Source organism: Lactuca serriola, chromosome 2 (genome assembly GCF_051521515.1).
Source record: "Lactuca serriola cultivar US96UC23 chromosome 2, Lser_US96UC23_V15, whole genome shotgun sequence".
Classification (NCBI taxonomy): Eukaryota; Viridiplantae; Streptophyta; class Magnoliopsida; order Asterales; family Asteraceae; genus Lactuca; species Lactuca serriola.
In genome coordinates, this window is record NC_136409.1 from 170731717 (window position 1) to 170750806 (window position 19090).

General features: G+C 39.0%; 1 protein-coding gene across 1 annotated transcript; it reads right to left on the reverse strand.

Moving 5' to 3' along the window:
• Window positions 1–12975: 12975 nt before the first annotated feature.
• LOC145087378 (anthocyanidin 3-O-glucosyltransferase 5-like) lies at window positions 12976–14663 on the reverse strand. The gene has a single exon (XM_079025327.1). The coding sequence runs from the start codon at window positions 14617–14619 to the stop codon at window positions 13183–13185; it is 1437 nt and encodes a 478-aa protein (XP_078881453.1). The 5' UTR covers window positions 14620–14663; the 3' UTR covers window positions 12976–13182.
• Window positions 14664–19090: the final 4427 nt, after the last annotated feature.

Consider the following 19090-nt stretch of genomic DNA (forward strand, 5'->3'; position numbering starts at 1 on the left):
AACATAATCAATAGAATAATGAATAGATACATACCAGTCACAACATCTAGAGCTGTTGTGGCCTCCTCGGCAGTGAGCTGAAAAGCACGACCTCGAGCCCTCGGGCACTCTACCCTGTCCTGAATCCCATGTGTGATCCTCAGAGTAGCCGGCGCTAGAGCCTGCGCCGGCCTAGCAGCAAACATCAGACACTGGGCCTTCATATGGCCCACCTGATCACAATGATAACAAAGTCTGATGCCAAAAGTTGGAGCTTGCTGTCGTCAGTCCCTCGCGATGTGACCCTGCTTGCCACATCTGTGGCCTCCCGAAGAAGATAGACAAGCTCCATCATACATCTTACCGCACTTCCCATAAGTACGACCCTTTGACTCCCCGACCTATAATCAGCGGCCCTAAAATGCTTTGGTACATGCTATGAATGCGCCGAGGCTTGTCTCTGCTCTCTCGACTGCAACTCAATCTCAATCTCACACTGCATGGCGGCCTCCTGCAACTCCAGAAAAGAACCATAACATTGAGTAGATACAAATTGCCTGATATCTATCTTGAGCATGCTCAAGTAATGGGTCATCTAAGCCTGCTCCGAAGCAACAAACTCTGGACAAAACATGGCCCCTCTCTATGCACATCTTGGTGATCTCCGTCACCGACTTTGTCCCCTGTCTCAAGTCAAAATACTCCTGGGCCAACCTCTCACGCTCCACCAACGACACATATCTAGAACGGAACATCTCCGAGAACTGCTCCCAAGACACAACAACTCTCTTCTCTGTCGAATACAAGTTGGTGACAAGTCTTCACCAATCCTTCGCTCTAGACCTCAAAAGGTTCAGAGCGCACCTGTCCTTTTGGCCAGTTAGGTAAGAGAAAGTGATGAAACACCCCTTAATGTCAGACAACCACCTCATGAATATGATCAGGTCCTGAACTCCATCAAATGTAAGGGGCTCATATTGTCAAAGTCCCAATATTGGAAGACTCTCCCAACACCAACCCCAACAGCAACAACGGCTGCGGTGGCTGTAACAGCAACGACCTCAGACAAAGAAACTTAACGCTCATCGAAATACTCCACCATGTCGGTCTTAATAGACATGAACATCTCTATGAACTATGCTCAAAATTAAGCAAATACCTCCTCCTGAAGAATCTCCCTAATCCTGTCCTCGGACACAGTTGGCCCATCCTGACTGCAAGTTCCCGATCCCGATCTGGATCTTGTCTCAAATCGTCTCGTCATAACCATATCGAAAATAAACCAGGGAGATAATAGATAATACACATATCATATCTGGGGAACCAACTTCCAAAAAAGCCCTAAGGGTTGTGACTTCCCTGTTACACGTACGGGTCCTGTGCTTTCAGTAGTACGGGCTCATACTACCTTCCACACCTACTCGTTATTGTCTTAGAGAACCATCACAAAAACCCTAACAATACACACTAGAATACTTATACACTTAATCCTTACTCCCTAGAGGATGGCTAAACATCACGAGACTGGCCGGTTGACCCCACACAACTCATCCATGAAACTTCTACCAACCTTGCAGCACTCATGTATGCTAATCGTACATAACACCGAACCATATAGATAGTCGAATATCTGATCCTACCCTAAGCCCTTTATCAAAAAAGAACAGGAAATAAGGCCAAACCAAACATTTTCAGGCTATAGAATCTTAGTTATGTATAACCATGACGCATACACTAAGCAACTATAGTAATCATGTCAATTTCATATAAAGAAGAATCCTTGGCTATCATGCATCATATAATCAGACAATTCTATCATGAAATTCCTGAAGATCCCTAGCCTATCACTAGCATAATGTTCTAACATATCACAATATCAAATAGCAGTGTGGTAATTTGGGGTCTACTTACTAGCTCAAACTGATTGTACACATCACATCCTCTTTGATTATTTGAAAACACTTTGAAAATCATTTTTTTTAAATATTTTCCTTAGTTTGAGACTGGATTCACACAAGTGTTCCTCCAATTCACTCAAACCAAGGCTCTGATACCAACTTGTAACATCCATAAAAATCATGAAAAATTTAAACTTTTAATACCAACCCAAAATAATAAATTGGTTACAACATAGTTTTTAAACATGTTTAATATCAGAGTTTCCCAAAATCATAAGTTAAACACGAGGATGTGTACGGTCATGCCTTCGCCTTCCGGCGATCATCTGAAGTACCTGAAACATAACCCAAAACTATAAACCAAAGCTTAGTAGGATCCCCCAAAATACCAACACATAAACAGATAACAAATAAAATTAACAGCATACTATGGATCCAATCAACCATTGGGTTGGAATACCCCAGGTCCCTCAACCATCGAGTTGGAATGCCAACATCCTATGGGTCCAATCAACCATAGGGTTGGAATACCCTTAGCCCCTCAACCATCGGGTTGGAATGCCAATACATTATGGGTCCAATCATCCTCGGGATGGAATACCCTCGGGCCCATTCAACCATTAGGTTGGTATGCTCTAGCCTATTGGCTTACTCACAAAGCAGTGAAGCCAAAACCACCGACCAAACATGTGCACATATAACAAATAATCATATAACAGTCTACAGCCAGTCAAACAAATCTACAGATCACTAAACATAACATCGTCCTATATACCAAGATGCCAATCTAACAGATCACTGTAGTATAATAGCATGCATAATAGGATATCAATCCAATGGGCCAACCTTGGTTCCTTCGACCTGCAAGTAGAGTGAGGAAAACTCACCTCGTAAACTGAACAAAAGGTGATAAGGTCCCGACTCCAAATCTTAGCTCTCTAACTGACACCTATTCCTACAAATTGACCAATTCCATCAAAATCCCAAAATACCCTTAAGGTCAAACTTAGTCGAAGTCAACTTGTTAAACCCAATAAGTCAACTGAGTCAACTCAACCGAGTCAATCCAACCGAGTCAACCTAACCGAGCTAACCCAGTGCCAGTATGCGAGGCATACTCTGTAGGTACGCATGGCGTATACGAGGCCTCGCAGCTTGACTGCCATGGGGGTGGATGACCGAGTACGTGGGGCATACCCTCGCAAATTTCAAACACTATTAAGTGCTTAATGGCTTACGCATTTAAGTCCATATTCTAGATCCAAGGCTCAAATACACTCTAGAGTCATAAAGTTTCCAACTTTATGACTTTAGCAAGTACGCCCCGTGTACATAAATGTATGCCCAACGTACACACTAGTATGCATGACGTACTTCTCCTTGCCATAATTACGAAAATACCACTAGGGTCCAATGCATAAATTCTTGGACTTAGGGACCAAAACTCAATATAATAAAATTAAAGGGGTGAAATTTGAAGTACCTTAACATCGAGATGTTACAATTATACTCGTGGGAGCATCGGGTTGGTGATGACTTGTCAGGGAGTCAAGTGCATACTTAAGGTTTTTGGGCACAACTTCCAGATTTGGGATTAGTTTAAATTCACGATCGGTATGTTTTTGAGTATTTCTTGTACATGATTGGTGGTGTTCCTAGTCGGGGACTAGGGGTAGGTACGGCGATGGATGATCGTCAGTCTTAGGGTATGGCTTCTGAAGTTTAGACTGATGGGTCCCGGTTTTGGGAGTTCGTTGATAGAGTTAGTTGTAGTTTTAGTTTTTTAGAAGTTTCCCGGGTTTAGTGGTTTTCCTCTGGGAGTTGGGTTTTTCAGTTAGGAGAGAAAGATAATTGTTGTGGTTGAGTATTTTCAAGTTGCTGGGTTGTTTGTTGGTAGTTGCGGGTTATCGAGTGGTCTCTCGAGTTTTCTATATAAGATGCCTTGATTTCGAGGTGGTTAGAGTAAACTTATGGAGTATGTTGGCGTTGCTTTCATTTAAAGATCCTAACCAAGACGGATTTCGAGGACGAAATCAAAATTTAAGTGGGGGAGAGTTATAACATCATGTTTTGAGAAGTTTCTTATTTCGGGATTGTGAACAATAAATGGGTCAATTAAAGCTCTTGTACTTCAGGGGAGTGGGGTTTAGACCTTATTCGATTATGATAAACTTGGATAAGTGGTTAGAGCCTTCATTTTGTGCTTGGAAGAAAAAAAGGTAAAATGGGATAAGTTAAATTATGGGCTTTTTGCATGGATTATGATTTTTAGATTGATATGTGCTAATCTAAAAGTAACTAGATAGAAGTGTATGGATCGTCATTACCTTTTTGTGTATATAAAGATCACTAAAAACGGAGTTGAAACGAAGAAGTTGTGGTTGTTTGAAGTTGAGGTGGGTTTGGGTGAAAGTCGTAGCCTAGGGATGTCAAAAAGTCCCGTGGGACCCCGTTCCAGTGGGGTCCCCGTCCCGTTTGGGGAATTTAAAAAAAAAACGGGGCGGGGGCGGGGGTAGGCAATCCCGTCCCGAAACCCCCAAGGGGACCCTGTTAATAAATTACACATATATTAATTATATAAATATAATAAACAATAACATGATTTTGAGCTTCCAAAATTCATCAAAAAACATGTTTTTAAGTTGTTAGTATAATTTTTTAAAATGTTATAACTTTTTTATTTTTAACATGTAAAATTCTGCTATAAATAATTATTTGTTACCTAAAAAATAGCTTCTTTTAGCCTAAATAACAACTTCTTTTAACTTAAAAAAAGTAGCCAAAAATCAATCGGGGGCGGGGACGGGGGTGATAAAAAGGGATTCGGGGGCGGGGGTAGAAAGGCTGAACATTCCGGGGGCGAGGGCGGGGGAACGGGGAAATTTTAGGGGCGGGGGTGGGGGATGCACGGGCGGGGGTGGGGGATGCACTCCCTGTCCTGTTAGCCCCCGTTGACATCCCTATCGTGGCCATGGCGTGGGGATCAGAGCCTCCAACATGGGGATCATTCAGGCTTAAGCCCATGATCTTTTTAGGGTTTTAAACATATTTAAGCTTAATGTTCAACATTTTTGTGCATTTTATCAGCCTCCATCATCTCAAGAACGTCTTGGGAGAAATCCTAGCCTCCACCTTCAAGATTTGAGCTTCTTCTCTCTCCTATTTTGGATGCTTTTTATGTTATTTTGATGAAATAAAAAGATCAAGAAGGTTATTTTAGCTGCAAGGAATGATGATTCAAGCTTGGATCCATCAAAGGCACTACATTTTCTGGACCATTGTGAGTATAAAGTTATAATATTGCTATCTAGTTCTTTAGAACTTGTCATTTGGGGTTTTTGGCACTTTTGGTCCATTTTATGGTTGATCTTGGAGTTGATTGGACTCCAACATCTTTTGATCAGTTTAGAATGCTTCATGGACCTCATGGACTAGGAAAGTTATGATCTTTTTCCTTCATTTTTAGTCATGCAAGTTATCTTGGTCCTTTAGGTCATTTTTGTGAAAGCTTGAGACATTATTATGGATAAAGTTGGAAACTTTATCCATCCAACCATTATGTTGATCTAGATCTGAAGATTGGAGACTTGGACTTAATGGATTAAGTTAAGAAAGATGCATTTTTGGTCCCTTTTGAGACTTAAAGACTAGATCTTGTTTGTTTAGACCATCCAAATGGATAAAGCTGGAAACTTTATCCATTATAAAGCTATTAGGAACTAGAATTGATGTTATGAGTTTTGGTATTTATGGTTTAAGCTCTTATTGAAGAAAAGCTTTTTTAGACTAAAGGCCACGATGTGGCCTTAGGTTTCCACGACGTGGCAATTGAGGATTTATTGCTTGTTTTGTTGTTTATGGGGCCACGACGTGGCAATTGACATTTGACCATTGACTTTTTGAACATATTGACTTTTGGTCAAACTTGGGTAAAATGAATATTTTGCTAAGGTTTGGTTTCGCCTTGGTTTTAGGAAGCTTTGGTTGGTTGTGTTGTTGTTGAGGTAGCTGTTGAGCTTCTGTTAAATTGTTCAGGTGATTTTACTCACTATACTTGGGGGTTGAAGGCACCAATGCCACCCAATAGATTATGTATCCTAGTTTATGATGTTGATATATTGTAGTGATTTGTTAGATCTGTATGATTATCTGTTTGCTGGTTATATGTTTATCTATTGCATATATCGACATAATCCGGTTAGGTTAAGGCAATAATGCTCTATGCGGAAGCCAACAAACCCGGGAGCAATCCAGGCATAAGCCATGGGACAGAAAGGAAAGCCAGACTTATGATGTGGGCTTGGGAGCAAGCCAAAAATAAGCTGAGGGCCGGTAGGGAAACCCATACTTATGTTGTGGGCTCGGGAGCAATCCAAACATGAGTTGTGGGCCAGATGAGCAAGTCAGACTCATGCTGTGGGCTCAGGGGTAATCCAGTCTGATGACTGTGGACCCAATATGCATGTTGTTATATGTTGTGTTGTGGTATTTTGGGGGAACTCACTAAGCTTTGGCTTAAGGTTTGATTTTATGATTTTAGGTACATTAGATGATCGGGCAAGGCAAATGCATGATTGTTCACATCATCCTCATATATTTTTGTGATTGATGATCTTGTGATACTCAGATTTGACTATTTTATTGAAAACAATGTTTTTGTACGGTTTATGGATTATTAAAGGGTTTTAAAAATGAAAATTTTTACTCCGGATTTGGGGATGTTATAGGTTCTATGATGACTCATGCTACACTTCTAATTAGTTTTCGAGGTTACTCTCTAGAAATGGATGTTTATATTTTAAACCTCTTACCAACTAAGAAGGTTGAGAAAATACCATTCAAAATGTGGAAAAGGAATCGTCCCTCTCTTGCACGAATCAATGTACGTGGTTATGAGGTTTTTGTTTATCGAGAAGCGCTAGACAAACTTGAACACATATCCGAAAGATGTTACTTCATTGGTTATTTAAAGAATCTTCTTGATACTTACTTACAGGCCTACTGAGAACAAGATCTTTGTTGCTCGTAGGGTAGTCCTTCGTGAGAGAGAACTGATATCTTAAGAAACCAGTGGGAGCCAAATTGATCTTGATGTGATTTAAGAAAAAACCAATGAAGAACCTAAAGTTGACACTAGACCTCAACAAGAGATTGAACAACTTGTTGAGGAATCTAATATACTTCCACCTCCACCTCGTAGATATGATATAAAATGTAGTCAACCTGAGTTTTACGGATTCCATATTAATCCAAAGGATAACAACCTATTAGGCGATAATGAGCCGCACAATCATCAGGAAGCCATGGCGAGCCTAAAGGCTGCAAAATGGAAATATGTGATGAACAATGAGATTCAGTCCATGTATGATAACCAAGTATGGAACTTGGTTGATCATACACCTGGTATTAAAACCATTGGATGTAGATGGGTCTTCAAGAAGAAAACCAACATGGATGGGAACTTACAAACTTATAAAGGCTCGACTGGTCATGAAAGGTTATACTCAGACTCAACGAATTGATTATGAGGAAACCTTCTCGCCAGTAGCTATGATTAAGTCTATTAGGATACTACTTGCCATATATTCATTTCATTATTATGAAATATGGAAAATGGATGTAAAAACTGCTTTCTTTAACGGGAAACTGACCAAGGATGTTACATGGCTCAGCCAGAAGGTTTTGTACATTCCAAGTCTCCTAATATGATATGAAAGTTTGAGAAGTCTATTTATGGACTTAAACACACACCTCGCAGGTGGAACATCTGTTTCGATGAGAAAATCAAAGAGTTTGGTTTCTTGTGAAATGAAGATGAACATTGAGTGTATGTTTGATCTAGTAGGAGAGTAGTTGGTTTTCTTGTCTTGTATGTTGATGACATTCTATTCATAGGAAATGACATTCCAACACTTAATAGTGTAAAAGCATGGCTTGGGAAGAGTTTCGCTATGAAGGACTTGGGGAAAGCTGCCTACATACTTGGTTTTAGGATCTATAGGGATAGATCTAGGTGTCTAATAGGACTTTCTGAAAACACTTACTTAGATAAACTCTTGAAGAAATTCAAGATGGAAGAATCTAAGAAGGGATTTGTACCTATGCAACGGTTTTGATTAATAACCAATATTCTAGTACTAATGAAGAACTTGATAGAGTGAACTGAGTCTCATGTGCTTCTGCTATATGATCGATCATGTAAGCTATGATATGTATAAGGCTAGACGTCTCATATGCCATTAGTATGATGAGTTGTTATCAGGCCAATCCTTGTGAAAGTCATTGGACTGCAGTTAAGAGCATTCTTAAGTATCTCAAGAGGACTAAAGATATGTTCTTAGTTTATGGTGGTAAAGATGATCTGAAGGAGATTAGTGTCCATAACTATAACAAGACCGATAATATTATTATAAATAGCAGCGTCCTTTGGGTTACACACAAGAACAAAATGAAGCAGATTTGAAATGATATTTATTTGAGATACTTGTTTTGTTAATTAATTAATAGTTTAATTAATTAATGCTAAATAAATGGAATATGAAATATTCCAAAATGATTTGAATTTATTAAATAATAATTATTATATTTGGTAATTATCTTTAGGGTTTCAAATCACCTCCTTATAAATAGAGGGCCCCAAATCCAATTTTGATACATGTGAAAATACCTCTCAGTTGTCAAAGTTCAGAATTCTCAAAACCCTAAAGAATCCCAAATTTTCGTTCTCACGTCATGGCCTATTGATCTCCATGTTGTGGTCGAAGAACATAATCACGATTTCAATTCTGTTTGAAGCTCGTAGTTCGAGGGTTGCTTGGATCTATTTCTTGTTTGTCTCTTGGGTGCGATTTCTGAAGATGAACTCTCATTTGGGTTCTCTAGTCCATTTAACTGGCTTTACAAAAGAAGAAACCTACAAAGTAATCAAATCTATGTTTTTTGTTCTATTGAGTTCTAATTAGTTGCGTATATTAGTTGAGTTTAGATCCATATGTTTCGAGTATTAGATCTAATTGTTTATTATTTCCATTGTCATTATGTTTTTTTAATGAGGCTCGAAACCCATCAACATGATCACCACACCATTTATCTTTCCAAAAATGTGTGTTCCTCCAGTCTCCTATTTTCATGCAAAAAAGATCAACAAGAGATATGTTCCATTCTTCAAGATCCTATTTTGTTTGGTAAATGGAAAGCCATGTCCTTAGAATACCACATCTAGCAAAAGGTTTATTATCAATACAACTCGTGTTATGCAAAGATTTAATGAAAGAGAAACAAAGAGAACCCTTTATATTTTTTAGCTTCCACCACTATTTAGCGAGAATAATGATGTAAAGGGACCTAAGGTACCTGAATCCAAGCCCTCATTTGTTCTTAGGTTCAGTAATCATATCCTAGGCCACTGAATGAATATTCCTTTTGTTTTCAAGACCTCCTTAAAGGAAATTTCTTCTAATACACTCCAACAACTCAATAATCTTTTTAGGATCTTTGAACATCGAGAAATAATAGGAGGACGACTACCCAACAGAGACTTGAAAAGAGTGACCCTCCCTCCAAAAGAGAGATTATTCGCTTTCCAGAAGATAACTTAGATTTGAGTTATAACTAGAATGATATTCCAATTTCTAGCAATCTTCATGTTGGCTCCAATAGGGAGGCCAAGATAAATGAAACGTAAGGTCGCAGGCTTACAATGCAAAATGGATGCAAGCTGATCAATCTCACCGTTATCAACTCTGATTCCAAAAACATTGCTTTTGGTGAGATTAACTTTCAAATTGGAGGCACGGTAGAAGCATCTAAAAATCCTATTGAGATTAATAAAGTTGATTTCGGACCAATCACCATTAATGTGATGTCACCCGTATACATAACTTAGGACAAGTAAGGACCATTATGAGGTAAAAAAATACCATGAAAAAAGTTATGAGCATAAGCTTCTATCACCGGGGGACTTAGACCACCCATAGAAATAATGAAAAGGAAAGGAGGTAAAAAATCACATTGCCTAACATCTTTTTTGATATCAAATTCCTTCATAGGAGAACCATTAACCAAAATGGAAGCTCTACCACAAGAAAGACACTCTTTTATCTAATTTCATCATTTATGACCAAACCCCATTTTCTCCAATATAAAGTCTAAAAAACTCCAATTAAGAGAATCAAAAACCTTTTCAAGATTTTGCTTCTTTTTTTTTCTTAGCCCAAGCATAAATTTCATTAATAACAAGAGGAACCTTTAAAGTGAAATTACCTTAAACATAAGTCAGTTGCTTTTGACTAATAACTTTCCCCAAGCAATTTTGAAAGCATTTTGTACATACACCCAAAAAGGTATATGTGAACTAGAAAACTTTTTAAGCTTCTTTTTTTAAGTCGAGGCCTGGCCATTTCAGATTCATAAAATTTTGAAGACAAGAACTTCCAAACTTCATCCATAATGTGAACCGAATCAGTCACCCAATCACCCTCAACATTGAGACCGTTAATCCTACTTTTTTTTTTTATGAAAGTTAATAATACCACGAAAGAACTTACTATTTTCATCTCCTCCCACCTCCCACTTGATTCTCACTTTTTGTTTAAGAATTAAGATCTGGTCTTCTAATTGATTCAATATCAGTGATTCTTCTCTTGTTAGAAAGCATAGGGTTTGCAGTGGAGATTTGAATACCAACTTGGACCGTGAGAACATTTTCCGAACTGATATTTCTGCCCTATGCCTGGATTGCAAGAAATTCAGCCTAGGATAATTCAAATGGACACTTACAATTCTAGGCACAGAAATCGTAAGCAAAATTGCTAGAAAGATTCTGCGAACGTTTGAAGAAAACGAGAGATAATTTCCGTGTGTCTCTTCTCAAAAGGAAGAGTTGTTTATATAATAAACGAGATTAGGGTTTCATTAGGGTTGAGCCGTCATTAGTTGCTTTGGAAGCAAGTCAGGGTAATCCGGATTTTAATGAGGATTTAGGGTTCCCAAAACTAACAAGTTTCGTTAGTTTTACCATAATCACCCTCAAGAATCTGAATTTCCCACTATGTACCCATATGTAAAATTCGGATTTTAATGAGGATTTAAGATTTAGGGTTCCCAGGGGCTCTACCCCTTGGACCCCGCTAGGGGCGTTGCCCATAGACCCCACCAAATGGGCGCCGCCCCTTTGGAAACCCAGAACCCAGGCGCGCTGCCCCCGGACCCCCAATTTATCGTCGAACAGGCTTCTAATTTGATCATATACATGCGTGTACTTCGCACCAACCCGTACATATATTAGAGTACAAATTATGAAGCCCTTTAGCTCACATGTTAGTTCCAGTTACATCAAATGACACGGTGACACTAAAATCACCAACATCTCTTCCTGTTCATTCTTTCTGTGACGGAAGAGGTTGATCTTTAGCTAATAATTCCAATTCATTAATTTTAGCAGCAATTTAGAGAAATCCTTTTCTTCTTTTTTCTCAACTCCGATCTCCAAAGCTTGATGCTGATTTTAAGCTCTTGAAGCTTTTTAAGTGACCTTAGGTCAGACTTCCGGCAATCGATATTTTTAGCCCAAGAATCAATCACAATTGCCTCAACCCCGTCTACGAGAAACCAATCGTTAAAACTTAAAACTTAAAAACTTTAAATGGAATAGACCCAAAATCAATACTCTTGTTGATCAAAACAATTCGGTTGTGGTCCAAGTATAGCCACAGAAGAATCGTAATAGAAGCAGAAGCCCAATTATCAAGAAACAAATCATATGCAAAAAAACCTGTCGGTTTTTCTAAAACTTCTACCATATGGACTCATCCAAGTTAAACACAAAAATTTTAGCATCACGTATGAAAGCTAAACTGCTAAACAAACATGAAGTGTCAAGTTGTTATTATTAAAAAATAAAGTTCATAAAACATGGAGTTTTTGCTTGAAATGTCTACTATCTGATTAGCTTGAAAAACCACATGTATACATTCATCTTATAAGAATGTGTACGTATTTCATTCATTTTATATTATTCAAAGATATTCATGATCGGAAAACATATTCAAGCAATATGCATTTTTCATTCATTTGTTGTTTCTCTATTTTCACGAGAGTAAGGAATTAGATCCTATGAAATTTAGGCCTCGTTTGTTTTTCTACAAAAATATTTTTTGAGCAATTTTCTCTTCTGGTAGGTAGACGTTTCTCAAGTGCACGCATTCTTCCGCAAACATGAAAAAAGACAAAAAACATTTAACCACTTCAAAAACAAACAACACCTTAGTCTTTAAAACTAGAGTTAATTCTATATATAATATGCAAAGGACTTTGTGGCTGTTTACAGAATTCATGTTACATCTCAAACTACAATGCAATATTTGGGTATGTTTTAAAAATATAATGTTTTTATTAAGATGAAGATAGAAGTATAAATCATACAGAAAGTTTGATAAGATTTTGTAATATAAAAACTAACTAATTAACATTATTTATGTACACTTCCAACTAGTGAAGCACATTTCAAACCGGTTTTTTAAAACCTATCGAACCAAACCAGTTATTTGAGAATTGATTTTTGCAAAACATGTTATGTTAAAACCGAACTGGTTGTTATTAAAACTTTTTTTTTTTACTATTTGAAACTAGCTTTTTCACAATTTTTTTAAGAAATCGAACCAGATCGGTTTTGTTGAAAAAAAAGACTTTATAATCAAATTTCACTTCTAAAAAAGCTGAACCGGTTATAACCAAACCAATTTAGAGAAAACTAATTTTAAAAAAAAAAAATTAAAAACTAAAAGCTGTTTAAAACCGAAATTTATGCATGTTTACATCCAACAAATGTAAAACCACACAAAGAAAAAACCCTTCCAATAAAATATATTCACATGTGGCTTTTGTCTATGCATTATGTTTAATTTTATTATATAGAATTTATGATGATACTTAAAATCAATATATGTATATTTTATTTAAAAGATTTGACTTTGGCGTTTAACTTTTGGAAAATTATGGTTCCATCATTGTAGGTAGTTTAAAGAAGAAAATTTTAACCTAAAGCGAATAAGAAACTACTTCGTCTAACTTTCTACAACCTTCCAAAACACACCAAAAGTCAAGAACACTTTCCCAATTAAAAAAAAAATAATCGAAGAGGACGTGGTTATATTTAACATAAAGACACACCACTCACTATTTATATATAATAGATATTAAAATGAAAGAAAGAAAATTGCAAAAGAATACAACATACTCATAGTCAAATGTAACAACCGAACCCATGAACCATTCACACTTATTGCTTCCGTCGCTTAATGCATGATCAGATTGATTGCTGAATCCGAGACCAACAATCATCGACAAAATTACATGTTGAAATATAAGACGAACCATTCACACTCAATGCTTCCTCAGCACCTTCCTTTAACCTCTTTACTTTCTCTGTCATTGCTTTTCCTTCTTCACCCTCTATCAAACACCTCACCATCTTCTCTACCTCCTCCCTCCCGACCACTTTCTTCGTCGGCAACACCTCCGGCCTCACCGCCACCTTCAGCTCCTCCGTCAGCATCGTCGCATTCATCCTCTGTTCAGCGTACAACGCCCATGCTATCATGGCTACCCCACTGCTGATGCTCTCTAACGTTGAGTTCCATCCACAGTGCGTCAGAAACCCCCCAACCGATGTGTGGCTCAAAATCTCTACCTGTGGGGCCCATGAACGCACAACAAATCCCATTTTCTTGGTTCGAGTCAAGAACCCTTCTGGAAGATACTCGGGTTCACTATTTGGTTCACCGGAATGACCGGATTTGAAAAAAGACACTTCTTTATCATATCCAAAAGGTGGCCGGACCACCCAAACAAATCGTTGTTGGCTCAGCTCCAATCCCCAAGCCAGCTCTGTAATTTGCTCGGCTGATAACGTTCCACCGCTTCCAAAAGACACGTATATGACTGACCTTTCCGGCTGTTTATCAAGCCATTCAATCACCTCAGTTTTCAAGCCGACCGGTTCGTATTTTTTGGCTATTGGACCAACTGTGTATACCGGGATGGAACGCAAAATCTTGTTATTTCTGAGAGCCTGAAGAGATTGTGGTTCCAGATTTTCCCATGTGTTTATTAACATGCCATCTGCCAAAGTCACACCAATTGCTTGGTTTAAGTAAACCCGATAGTCTTCATCGTCCCGATCCAGCATTGGATCCACAACTTCCTCCGGCCGAACCGGTTTACAACCCGGTATCTCAAACAGCTCTGTCTGGTCAACATATTGACCTACCACTTTCTTATCTAGCACCAGGGAGTAAGTGAACAGTCCGGTGAACCATGCGTTACCAGTGTTGAATACATACTTGGGCATCCCGAATTCTTCTGCGATAACCCAAGATTCTGTTGAAAAGATATCGGCGACAAAGACGTCGGGACGAGGGTCCATGGAGGAAATGGTGGTACGGATGGTGGGTATTGTTTCCCGCATCATGGTGCAAATCTTTGTGACGACTTTGGCAGCTGGAGAAACGACTGAAGAGATGTCTGCAGCAGGTATTTGGATGACCGGAAGGTGGATGTCGGCGGTGAAGGGAGTGAGGAGTTGGGATTGGGCTGTTGGAGTGGTGGTGGTGGTGGTGACGGCGAGGATGGTGACTTGGAGGTTGTGGTGGGTGACGAGACGGCGGCCAAATAATAATGCTGGAACTAAATGACCTACGCCGGGACTGCATAGTATTGCTGCGTGAAGTGTTTTGGGAGGCATGGTGAAAAGGCGAAGAAGTGAAATGATTAATTGTTTTGTGGTGGTTTCTTGTGTATTTATGATGAATGAAAAACTCCGAACTCCTACAAAAAACTCCAATCACAAACTATTTAAAATAATAATAATAATAATAATAATAATAATAATAATAATAAACACTAAAACTAAAACTAAAACTAAAACGGTTTTTTTGATATAAAATACATGTCCAATTCAACCACACATTAAAAATAACACACAAAAAAAAAAAAATAACTTTTATGTTATAAGAGTAAATTACAGTTTTCGTTTTTAGATCATCTCTATTTTTTCCCCTAAAAATGGTGTAACATTTCAAAATTCAAGGTCAAAAATTTCATTTTAATTAAGTTATTGCATAAAATCGATCAATATAAAAACTTTCATAATAATTTCTCATGTCAAACCACAGTGTCAATAATCAAAATATACTATCATAAAACCATATCAAAGTGAAATCCTAAAGATCTCATGTGCGGAAAACATAGTGCGATGCGCTGCGATCAAGCCGACTCCTTTCCTTTGAAAACGAGTACCTGAAACCAAAACTGTAAACCGTAAGCACGAAGCTTACTGAGTTCCCCCATCATATCACACACCATACAATAACATACTGTCAGGAAATTTTGGGGTGCCTGACTTACCCAGGTCAAGCCATTCTGGAGTGCTTGACTTATCCATGTCAAGCCATTTTGGGGTGCTTGACTTACCCGTTGGTCTATTTCACCCGACTACCGGGGACTATTTCACTTCTACCACTACCATACAATAATATAACACACATATACTACCAGACAATTCTGGGGCGCCTGACCTACCCAGGTCAAGCCATTCTGGGGTGCTTGACTTACTCGTCGGTCCTTACAACCGACATACGAGGACTATTTCACCTCCTACTACTACCACATAATATCATAACATAAGCATACTGTCAGACAACTCTTGGTGCCCGACCTACCCTTCGGTCCTAACGACCGAACTTAGGGACTATTCTCCACCTACTACCACTATCACATATAACATATCATGCTAGCGCATAAACATATCAGGTAGTAGCAAACCTAGATGAGTGTCACAAAGACAATCATCTAACATACAACTCCTACTGGTGGGCCGACATTGTGGCCATAGACCCACCGCTACTGGAAGGTAACTCACCTCACATTACTGAAGTCCCAAAGACACAATTAATAATTGGGTCCCAACACATAACCATAAGTTCATTCTTTGGATAATTACTATATTACCCCAAGCTTGGCTTATTCAAGCCCAAGGTCTAATCTATAGGAACAAAGTCAACTGGGAATCAAAGCCCAACATATGGCCCAATTTCCAAATTTGGCCCAAGCCTTTACATGGTCTTATTCTAAGGCCCAACATCATATAATCATTTAGGCCTAAACTATGGCCCATTTATGGCCTAATTTTCCAAATTGGGCCTAAACCCCTTACATGGGCCTTACCCTAGGCCCATTAAACTATTATAGTCCAATTTCTTGACTTTGGATGGCCCATTAATAACCCAATCATCAAGGCCCAATAGAGAGGCCCAACAATAAACCCAAGTGAAATTAGGGTTTCACATAAAATGACAATTAGGGTTAAGTGTTTCTCACTTAACCCATTAAGGACTTAATCCTCTAAGGACTTAATCCATTAAGTCCAATATTGCTTAGATTAATCTTTGCCAATGATTATTATTTAATATCTCAAGTTATTAAATAATTCCCGTGTGTGTCCCGTTAAATTCTCAAAATTAGGATTTTATTGGCATTAAGGTTTTCCAAACCCTAATTAGGGTTTCCAACCCAAATACTAGCCCATTTATCAATTTGTTGGGCTTTTAGGTCAATTAGGGCTTTACTGGGCCTATTAGGCCCACTAGAGTATCATTAAGCCCATTAGAGTTTTCCTTAAGTCAATTAGGGTCCATTAGACCCATTAGAGTTTTCACTAAGCCCATTAGGCTTCATTAGGCCCATTAGGGTTTAAAGCACCCCAAATGAATCAACACAACAAGGCAACACACACCGCCACCCGACACGGCGACTGGTGGTGGCAGCCACCACCCTACGGTGGTGGTTTGATTTTTCCTTTCATTATTCCAATTTTTACAATTTACAATTAACTCACAAAATAAACACACACACTACACTAAATAAACACGCACCCGCAACCACCCTTGTGGTGGCCGGCGGTGGCACGTGGTGGCAGCTACCACCTCACGGTGGTGGTGTTGGCTGTTCTCGAGAGTTCCAACCAAATAACACCACACTAATATTGGAAAGACACCCAAAAGTACTTTAGCTTCACGAGTTCTTGAACCCAGTCACCATTTCATGGTGGCAGGCGACGAATCTTAGTCTTCAATGGAGTGGCAGCGGCGGCGTTGGACAACTCTAGTGACGTCAGCTGAAGGCGGAGCAGGAGAAACGCCACCCGGAAGTCGCTCTCGGTGGTTCTTCGTTCGTGCACGGCGTCCAGTAGCAACGCTGCAAGCGACGGAGGAAAGGAGATGAGGGTGGCGGCCATCCCTTGGTTGCTTACCATCGTTGCTGGTCGGAAATGGGTTGGAGTTGGGTGGTAAGAGCGCCGACGACGAAAGGGGCATAAGGTGATGGAAAGGTGGCGGCTGTAAAACGGGAGGTATAAGGGGTGACGGCTGGAGGGTCTTCTATTAGGGTTAGGGTTTCATAACCGTTTATACCCGATCCTACTAATAAGTTTTCCATAATGACAATATAGGTCCCTCCCATCCGAGTTCCTTTCAATATTAGGCCATAATTTACAAAGCAACCCCCAACATCCAAAATCCTTTCACAATCAGTCCATAAGTTACCATTTGAACCCCACCATCTAAAACCCTTTATAAATTAGGCCCGAATGATCAAACTTCAGCCATGTTAACATTTTTAGTCTCCCCTCCTCACATTTTTTTCAACTTAAGTTCCAATAATTACCACGGAGCCCCTGACTTCAAAAATTATTTATAACTAATCCGAAAATTATATTTTTAACCCCCCTTAAACTTTAAATTATTTATTTTAGGGCTACTATTCGTTCATTACTTTATTTATTTATCTAATAAATAAACAGGGTGTTACAACTCTAATAAATAAACAGGGCGTTACAACTCTTTCCCACTTAAATTAGATTTCATCCTCGAAATCATTCCTTACCATTCCTTACACGCCCAACCACTCTAGTAGCATGGTCACAACCCCGCGCATAGCCCCGGCCTTCCCAAGGCATTCCAAATCATCCCTCGTAAGGTTCTTGTGACAACCCAAAGTTTATTCCGTTACATTACCCCGTTACCGTTAACGGAATATTCCACTGTATAAAAGTTCCGTTAATAAGAGGTCGTCAAATAAATAAATGTTTTATTTATTTATGTTTTATGTCGTTATAGTCGTAATAAAGTAAATGAAAACACTTAAATTACATTTCCATAGTAATTTGGAAAAAGTTAGTTTTTATTATTACGACCACTAAATCGGGTGCGACCAAAAGCCCCGTATAACGGCAGTATTGGGTAGAATTCCACTGAGCCTCAACTCGAGCCCCTATATAAGGGGGAGTGGACTTCATTCCACTCTTTTCCCACTCCCATATCACTCTCTCTCTATAATCTCTCTCATAAAAACTGTTTTCGACTCAAAACCGCGAATTTCCGCCTCCTGAACGTAAGTCTCTTTACCCTAACCTATTCTAAACATCATGACTTGTTGTTATAGCCCAAAAATCGAACTTAGAAATTTTTGAAAAGGAGTTCATGGCCTAAGAGCATGCTTAGGCCGTAAACCCCTAAAAAGTGGCCAAAATGACCCAAACTTGTCCCGTTGAGCCTAGGAACCAATTAAGGAACTTGTCTAGGAGTGTTTAATCATTAAAACACAAGAGTTTAGGGCATAAAAGAGAGTTTACAGCCCAAGCACATGCTTAGGCCGTAAACACCTCTTAAACTTGTAATAATGCCCCAAAAACACTCCCAAACCACCCTTAGGCTTAAGACATAAATTAGGGGCAAGCTATTTAGGGTTTGGAACATTTAAACACAAGGAAATATGGGGTAAAAAGGAGTTTACGGCCCAAGCACATGCTTAGGTCGTAAACACCCCCAAACCTCACCAAATGAGAGTTTAAACCCCCTAATTGGCCTTATACCTTCACTAGAAAATGCTAGGGTTGAATCAAGGGATTAAAATCAAAGTTTAAGGGGGTATATGAGGGTTCACGGCCAAGCCAAGAGATTGCGGCCGTAAACTCCCAAGGGATGGTCATTTGGACCATAAACTCCAAAGGAGTGCACTCTTGGAACCCTAAACACCCCTATAGCCTTGAATAATTACTAGGATTGATATAAGGGCCTTAAACTTCAATGAAACCAAGAGGGTAGGAGTTCACGGCCGTGAACTCCCATAGGGGTGGTTCATGGGCTGTAAACTCCCAT

What these genes read in the sequence shown, in the direction of transcription:
- LOC145087378 (XM_079025327.1), bottom strand. Translation starts at nt 14,619, where the DNA reads ATGCCTCCCAAAACACTTCACGCAGCAATACTATGCAGTCCCGGCGTA.